Source organism: Asparagus officinalis, chromosome 7, assembly GCF_001876935.1.
Source record: "Asparagus officinalis chromosome 7, Aspof.V1, whole genome shotgun sequence".
NCBI classification, from domain to species: Eukaryota; Viridiplantae; Streptophyta; class Magnoliopsida; order Asparagales; family Asparagaceae; genus Asparagus; species Asparagus officinalis.
Genome location: NC_033800.1, coordinates 58,735,857 through 58,745,473, shown reverse-complemented (window position 1 = coordinate 58,745,473; position 9,617 = coordinate 58,735,857). Strand labels below are relative to the sequence as shown.

Sequence of the window (9,617 nt, the reverse complement as noted above, 5' to 3'; positions counted from 1 at the left end):
CTTTCTTGGAAACCATCTTTAAGAAGCCATCTTTAAAATATCGTAATTCTACAGGAATCTTTTTTCAAGTTTCAACTTATGCACAAACCATATTTTAAGTGAGTTTGTGTTGCCATCAATCGCCTCTTAGTCAAAAATTTCACTTAAAATCTAAAAAAATCTTTTAAAACTTACATCCAGCGCATGTGACTTATTTCGTTAATGTTAGTTTTAGTTAGGATATAAGTCACATATTTTGAACATGAATTTTTTTATTGATTAGTTTTGGGTATTTAGTGAATTTTTTTGACTACGAGGTGGTTGATTGAAACACAAACCTACTTTAAACGTCGTTTGTATATAAATTGAAATTCAAAGATGGTACGTATAAAATTACCCTATTTTAACAAATTTGGATCCTCTCCACTATAAAAAAATAGTGAAGAAAACACTACTGTTGATGACCATCGTTGATAATTTACTAGATATTTGTGATTTATTCTAAATCTAAAACTCACAATACCCCCATGTATTGCACTCATTCTTAATTTGCACTAAAAGAAAAATCATAACATTTTACTAGATGATCAATGATTGCGATAATGAAGTGAGCTCTTTACTAATTTTTTATAGTGGAGCAGATCTGAATCCATTTTTAAGGCGGTTTCTACCGTTTGGGTGGGTGGGGTGGGGGGAGCTCTTGAACGAAAAGTAAAAAAAACATGTTTTCAACTTAAAGTGACAAGATGAAGAAGATATCAAGAGGAACGTCTCAGTTTAATAGAAGGAGACAATGCCACATAAATTCTAATTCGATATTTTTAGTGCCATCTCTGCAAATTATTTATTCATTCATATCATCAATAATTTTCTGTTGGAGAACTTTTTGGTGAAAAAAAAAAAAATTAGACTGGAAAGTTGACGTCCCGGCTCTCAAGCGCACAAATGATATAAACGTTTAGTTTTTGCCCAAAAAGTTGAAGCCGAGGCCATGTGACCGAATGAATTAACCAGCCAACTCTTAGGTGTAATATACAAGATAACAAAAAAGGTAGTTCCCCTTTACGTATTCGAGAAACATTATATTTTCACATGCACATGTAACATATGATAGAGCTTGTGAACAGTGGTTTGCTGAGTAGGAATTGATTGTTTGGCCACATTTTATCTGCAAGTTTCTATCAAGAATAATCTTCTGCTCTGCTTCCAATCTCATAAGAGTTTGCTCTTGACAGAGACTTTTAGATATTTTAATGGACAGAGTATATATATTCATAAAAAGAATACCCAGATGATGAAAGAAGAGAAAAAATAAATTGTATGAAATTATATGAGGTTAACACCCACAATTGCCCTCAACATACTCCTTTTTCATTATTACTCAAATTACCATTGAGATGCTTCATTCATGTTTCAACTAATCTTCAACTAGCACATATTGGTACAGATAATGCAATAGCACAAGATTTGAATGAAAACTACACAAGTTTTCCATTCTGGTAACCAAAAAGCAGGGTAAAAAACACAGCTGTGTAATGACAAATTTTTATATAAAAATAGTGGAGTAACATATATATACTTTAATTTACAATTAAATGCCTTATTCTAAAACTACAACATTGGATTCTGGTAGGATCTTTGAGTACCATAATTTCTCCTCCAAATTTCTAATCCACAACTGATAGAACCGGAAGTAGTAAATCACATTGGGTAGAATTGAATGATGCTAAAAAGCCAAGAAGACCTTGAAACTTCACCAAAAATGCACTTGGAGAATTGCTTCACTCCAAAACCTCAACTGGCCAAAGCTTCTTCCACGTAGAGATCTCATCCTTGGTATAGAGTTTTCTGATTCCTCCATAGAATCCATCTGATTCGTTCCCTTCTTCTCTATGATCCTGGCGATTTATCAATGTTCGCCTCCATCTTGAACCGGGTGTGTATTGATTAAATTCTAATGCAATGGTATCTGCAATGGTTTTCAGGAAAAAGATTAAAGTTTGTGCAACTTTAGAAGAAATTACACTTTTATGGCTAACATCCTGAAGTATTATTCATTGTATGTCTAATAAAAATAAACAACCATTCTCAAGTTTAGTTTCCAAATGTGACGGTTTATTTTATACACACAAGGTCCTAGGACAAGTCTGTATCTCACTCGAGTATCAAATTCAGTTTTAATTCACATTGCCTAGTAGCTGATTGAAATGATGTAAATATAATCCAGCAGATTAAAAAGGACAAATATGTGTGTTGCATGTTGCAACCAGTGCAGGATTCAACTAAAGGCACAAATAAGAAAAGGAACACTGAGTCTAAGAAAGGCTATTCATGAAAAAAACTGGAAGGAGGAACATCTGCAATTTTTCTCCCATGAAGGATATAACTGAATATAGAATCAATTAGCTCTGCTCTGTGTGTGTGTACATGGTTAAAGCTAAACTGTTTGAAGTCCGGGCACAATATGGTACTCTTATATATGTGTGTGTGTGTGTTTTTGGTATAATTTTCAAGCGAGACAGAGCTGTCTAAGTTTGACCGCTACAATAAAATACAGGAAACCTAATTTCAAAAGGATGAGTTTCCATTAACACGATATATGACTAGTTTGACTCAGTCTTGGGTCTAAAAGATGAAAAGAGAACAGTATTGTGAATTTTATAGCTTCAAATCAACAGCTTAAAACTTTTATTTGATAGATTAATGACCAAACAAAAGCAAAATTATCATTTAAAGGTTACTAGAAGGTAATAAGAAAGAACAACAACTAGTATGGTGATAGTATCTCGTGTCATGTTGTCGACATCTCACTTTATAAGCTACCACATAGTATAACATCCTATGCATAAAGAGTCAGATTTCTCTAATGAAAGCTGCAAAAGAAGTTTATCTCAACAGTAGACGATTCTATGATCAGCTTACAAATTGAACAAAACACATAAAAGAGAAGTGCACTGTCGAGTTTAAAATAGAAACAACATTTAATCCATGATAGTTCTCAATATCCTTACCATTTAAATGACAATGGCAGAAATGTTCACTCCCGTCACATGGTTCCATGTGTCCTACAATTCCGTACCACCAACCTGCCAAAAATAATAAAAACATGAATTTATTACAGTATTTGCATAGAACCAATACTCGAAACAATATATAGGAACTACCCAGCGACGCTAAAGATTACATACCATATGGGAATTCTTTGTTCCTTCTCCACTGAATCTCAATATGATTTCCAGGGCGTAGATCGTGCAAACAATCAGAGATATGAAGATCATGAGCGGGGGTATCGACTGGGGGGGCTCTTATCCTGTCCCATTGAACTCCATCTTCAATCACTACTGTTCTTCGCCCATGAGGCGGGTACCTAAAAGGCAACAAATCATTGCAACTAAGTACCAATACCCAATTCACTTTAACATAGTTAAAGGAATAAATTCTGGACTAGTTTCAACTTTATCATAGATATTATTCCAACATATATGGAAACTTATAACATCTAACATTGTTCCCACATAAGGAAACTATAGAACAAAAAATCATAAGTAAAAATGGTAGTTGCATACGCATTTGTATTAGGTACCTTGCTTGAAAGGTATCAGTGCGGCAATCATAACTAAGTTCAGCATCATAACAAGATAACATGAATCCCACATGACCATGCTGCAAAAATAACATCAAACTGTTAATACTAATGATCAGTATATCAAAGAATCAAACACATTAAGTCAAAAACAGAAATAGATTTATACTCTTAACAAGTGCTAACATATCAAAAGAGTAATCTAAATTCCTTGAAATCTCTAATGTCAAATAGATTCACTGCATGCAAATTATGAATTGCTCGAAATATTCTGAACTTTATCATCAATTGGTCAATACCTCACGATTGTAAACCTGAGCAGGGAACCAAAATTTGCCACTCTCAAGGGACAGATACCAAGACATGATGGAGTTATTAGGCAAAGGGCTTCGAACTCTATTGCCACCTTCAACAAGTCTCATCTTAATCCAAGAAAGAGGCCAAACATGCGATAGAGATCGAATCCACCTCTTGGGCTTCTTAGCGCTCTGCCTCTCGACACAAGCACCCGAGGATTCTTTCCTCGAAGCCAAGAACCATTCCCACTCCCTTTTCACACTTTGGCCTATAACCCTCCCCCATTTCTCCCTCATATGCCTCCCCCATAAGTAATCATCCCTACACAAATCCCTCAAAGAGCTACAAACACAAGCCATGTTGCATAACCCCGAAGGAGAAAGCTTTCCTAAAATACACTCCAAGGCCAAATCGGGCAAATCTAGTACAGACATCTCCATTGATTCCTCCACATTCTGGACTCTAGAAGCACACTTCCTCTTGGAACTCATTTTGATCGAAATCTCAATGACCCAGGAAGAAATAAGCCTAGTATTCTTCACTGAATACACCAAAAAGTACAAGAATTCTTGCCAGAACAAGATTGAGAGTAATCTAACCTCACTTGCCCATAAAGGGAGAGCCTTCAAAGGGAGAGACTTGGAGATTAGAAGGAACAAAGGGATGATGGATATAAGGAAGAAAAGCATCAGATAAGAGAAAACAAAGGAGGGATTATTGTTTAGAGGGACCAATTGAAGCTCCGCATAAATATATCAAAATAATGACCCAATTGTTGATGGAAAAGTGACAACAGGAATTAAAGAATTCAGAGAGGGGTAAAAAATTCGAATCAAATATAGACTGAACCCTCAATCTTTAAATGCTTAAATGGGTTTTGCTGACGCTATGAAACCCACTGAGGGCTTCAAAGCCAGATTCTTCGGATTGAAGGAGGAGCAATCTGTTGACAAAGCAATAAACAAACCCACAAAATCTCCCAGCACCGAAGTGGTCTATAATGGATAAGACCAACACCTGTTGCTTTGAGAGAGAACAGTGGGTTTCTCTCCTCAAATCAAATTAGTTCTCTCTGAAGAGTAACTGGGCGCAACAAAAGCACAAAACAAGCATAGACCCAGCTCACAAAATCTCAAAATCCTATAAATTAAATGGTTTTTTGGCGAATTGGGTGCAACAAAAACCCAAATTTTAGGAGAAAAACAGAGAGGGATTAGAAAGAAATGCAGATTGAGATCTGGCAGAGAGAGATGAAGTAATTAGGTGCAATCAAACACCCAAAACTTCACCTGCAAACTACCAAATCCACAACACAAAACACTCTAACCTCTCCCCCTCAAAGAAAGAAGAATGGAGGACTACTAAAAGAATTCTTATCCAATGGAGAGATAGAGTATTTAAGGAGGAGGGGTTTGAGGCATTTTTATTTGCTTTTTTTCAGGGGAAGGGGAGAGGTCGGAGGAAGTTACCCAATGGAGAAAACCCACGTGGCAATGTTGTTGTCCTAAATCCCACCATAGTTTTTTTCCTTTCTCTTTCTTACATCAACCAATGGTTGAATGGGAGAAATTCCAGGGGCCATGAAAAAAGAATAACCGCAGGAGCATGGAGAGAAGAAGAAGCTTGCGATTTGGTTACTTGAAGGGAGCACGTGCACCCGTGGTTATTGGTGGAAGCGAAGGTGCTCGCAAATCACCCATGTTTTGTTCAAAGTTTGTCACATATTAAAGTAAGGGGGGTCAGTTGCAAGTTTTAATGTTAAAATATGTCTCCTTCACCCATCATGTCAGTTGGTACGTGGTCAGTTATGGACCATAATTGCCGAACATATCAACTAGTAGTTCTGTTATTGCGCATAGACCCCCTGAGTTTCTCTTTTTTTCTTAACTCTTTTAGCCTTATAAGGTACACTTGTAAAAAAAACTCTTTTCTCTTTGAGGATAAAATAGTAAAAGAAATCCATTTGGAAGGTACATTGACCCTCATAACTCAACTCATGAGAGAGTGTAATGATAGGAGTCTTGCATATTGAGCCATTCCTTTTTTGGTATATACTAATCGTGAACATCGTGCAAAAAACACCACGTATTTTTTTTCCCGTTACAGTAATCTTAATTTTAAATACTACAATAATATTTTTAATTTTTTTTTTGCATTGCTACAGTTCACACATCTGTCCCACATTTTTAAAAAAGGCTACAGTATTCCCGTGTGCTACGATGATATTTTTTAAAAAATGCTACGATATCCAGTTTCATGTTTTCTATAGTAATAACGTTACTGTAGTATTACTGTATCGTGAATAGTAAATCTTGGATTTTTCCATTTGTGTAGAGGAGTATATGTAACGGTAAAACTACAGAGAGAGATAGTAAGTTCAAAACAACAACACTTTATGAGCCCTATCAGCAAATAAATCAACAAATTAAAGATGACGTGACACATTTGGAAATTTCAATTATCTCATATATGATTCAGAACATTCTGCCCTGATTAAATCGTGTTAGATATGATTTGTACTTTTCTCACAACTATCCTTCTCGTTGGATCCGTATCCGCTAGCACGCACATTAATGCCAAACCTTGTTAGCCAAATTTGTATTGAACAGAGGTGCTTATCGAGCAGAATTCAGATGGAAAATTGACCAATATGTATCCTTTTAAAACCGAATTCATCAAATAAGTACAAGTGCGTGTGACAATGGTTACAGCAACTGCACTGGATACAATATACATATCCGTATATGTTGCTCAGGTGTGAACCTTGTTCCCTCGCTTTTGATTCCCCAAATCCAGGGAGCACTTAGGAGGGTGCATAAACAATTAGCTAGCAAAAGGCAGTAGACACATTAAACAAAAGCCTCGCCTTAATTGTGCTTATTTGTGCCGATACCAATCATTCCTGCATGGTTCCAATTATAGAATTGAAAATGGCCACTAGTGCTATGATCCATGAATTCATAGGAATTAAGGCCACCGATCCCTTTAGGAGCCGTTTTGGCAAAGGGTTAAGTGAGGGATTAATGAGACTTAACATCTTTTTAATCTGCCGAACATAAAAAATTTACACAATGGATGAGGTGAGTTAACCCTCTATAATTTGCCAAACGTAAAAAATATAGAATGACTAAGCTAACCCTACTAGAGAGATTAAAATGAGTTAACCCCTTAAAATGAGGGGTTTACTAATACTTCTATTTAGAATGATTAAAAGTTAACCCCTCTAATTATAAAGAAAATAGTCAAAATCATTGTTATCCCCAAACACTAAAAATGATTATAAGGGCTAAAATAAAACATATATAATGGATTAATAATTTAGTCATTCGGGTTATCAAATGGGCTAACTATGTTAATCATTCTTCTTAATACCTCTTCCTTAATACTTTGCCAAACAGGGCCTTACGGGACTATTGGTTTCGACATTGTAGTGCTTACCTTAACCAAAAGCAAGAACAAAGATACATGATCTTAGAAAGGTGGATTAACAATTAATATTTACAAGTGAATTGAGCTTTTTTACCAAGTGGAACAAGATGGCCAAACAACTTATAATCTAAACAAAATAGATATAGTATATGGGGGTGTTTGGTTCAATTTCTATAAATTATAGGAAAAGGAAAACACCCAGAATATGGATTTCTTTATATTTCTTAAAAAATTATAGGAAAAGTTTTGAGAAGTCAAAAAGTACTAATTTTTTTTATTTTTTGTACTTTGCTAGTTTGGTTCAAAACAAGAAAATGAGCCCATTACTTTATAGAAGCAACAACTTTTCCTTTTCTTTTGTTTGGTTACATATGTCAAATTTATAAAAAAGTATCAACTACCATATTTATCACTTTATAACGGTTAGTTTAACGGCTAGTTTCACATTCCCAAATCTTATAAAATCTTTCTATCCTCAACTATCCATGAACACAAAATTTTCGCAATTTCCACAATTTGGCTCACTTATTGGTCTTTTATCAAAATTGATTACCTCAACTGAAACGTACAAGTTCACGTAGATTGCGTTCTAATAACGTAGTAAAGAAGGTTGTATCTTATTATGAACATTGTAAATTAGTTTGCATTCTTATTTAGTTGACCATCATCATTGCCACAAGCTCAATCTGAACTCCAAACGGAACCAAAACACCACTAACAACTTGAAATCCGAACAATATTATGTGAATATAGAGCTAAACAACTTGAATTAGCATAGTAACAAAAAAATAACCCTAACAGCTCAACAACAAGCACAAATATCAACCAAAAAACCCACAATATAGAGCTAAACAAGCTCGAAATCAGCATAATAACAAAATAATAGCCATAGCAGCTCGACAATGAGAACGAATATCATCCAAAAACCCAGCCCCAACAGCTCGACAACAAGCACAAATATCAACTAAAACCCCCACAATATAGAGCTAAACAAGCTTGGAATCAGTACAGTAACAAAAAAATAGCCCTAGCAGCTTGACAACGAGCACAAATATCATCTAAAAACCCCACAATATAGAGCTAAACAAGCTCGAATCAGCATAGTAACAAAAAAACAGCCCCAATAGCTCGACAACGAGCATGAATATCAACCAAAAATCCTACAATATAAAGCTAAACAAGCTCGAAGCAGCATAGTAACAAAAAATAGCCCCAATAGCTCGACAACGAGCACGAATATCAACCAAACCCCCCACAATATAGAGCTAAACAAGCTCAAAATCAGCACAGTAAATAAAACAGCCTCAGCAGCTTGACAACAAGCACGAATATCAACCAACCCCCCCACAATATAGAGCTAAAAAAGCTCGAAATCAGTACAATAACAAAAAAATAGCCTCAGCAGCTCGACAACGAGCATGGATATCAACCAAAAAACACACAATATCGAGCTAAACAAGCCCAAAATCAACACAGTAACAAAAAAAAATAGCCCCAACAGCTTGACAACGATCACAAATATCAACAAAAAACCCCACAATATAGAGCTAAACAAGCTCAAAATCAACACAATAACAAAAAAATAACCCAGCAGCTCGACAACGAGCACGAATATCAACCAAAAACCCCATAATATAGAGCTAAAAAAGCTCGAAATCAGTATAGTAACAAAAAATTAGCATAATAACTAAATGCATATTCCAAATATCATTCTCAGACATAAAATGCCGATTATTTTTAAAAACCACATTCATACACTTGAAACATCAGCAAAATATTACCAATCAGAATAACCTGATAACATGCTATAAAATCACAGATGCAATTGGGTTTGAGAATGACAACAAGAATCACACCAAAGGGATAGAATTCAACCTGCACCGAGATCTCCTCAGCCACAAACTGCTTCCCGATGGCCGGACACTCCAGCTTCGCATTCCCATTATCATCCTTCACAACCCTATAACTCACATACTTCAACTCATCATCAAACCTCCACCATCTTCCTCCCAATAAACCTCTTCACCAAGAATAACGTGTTCTCGGGGTTCACCACGGCCCGGTCCCCGCTCTTCGTGTAAGCGACCACCGATGGCGTCGTCCGCTGCCCCTCGGCGTTGATCATGATTGTCGGATTCCATCCCTCCATCGTCGTCACGGCGGAGTTCGTGGTGCCAAAATCGATGTCGACGACCTTCTCGCTAATGACGAGGAGAGGGCGAGCAGAGGATCACCACAGCCAGAGGCCGTATTTGGGGAAGCGAGAGGGGTTGAGGGGGAGAAGAAGAAGAGGGATTTGGATGAGGAGAAGGAGGTTTTGGAGGAGGAG

At 36.2% G+C, this 9,617-nt stretch overlaps 1 protein-coding gene across 1 annotated transcript; it reads right to left on the bottom strand.

The window, feature by feature from the left end:
• Positions 1,509-5,803, bottom strand: LOC109848640 (F-box protein At2g32560-like). The gene is made up of 5 exons (XM_020418259.1): positions 3,862-5,803; positions 3,563-3,642; positions 3,168-3,346; positions 2,991-3,065; positions 1,509-1,948 (listed from the first exon to the last, which is right to left on the bottom strand). Exons 1-5 carry the CDS (start codon positions 4,546-4,548, stop codon positions 1,761-1,763), a joined length of 1,209 nt encoding a protein of 402 aa, XP_020273848.1. The 5' UTR covers positions 4,549-5,803; the 3' UTR covers positions 1,509-1,760.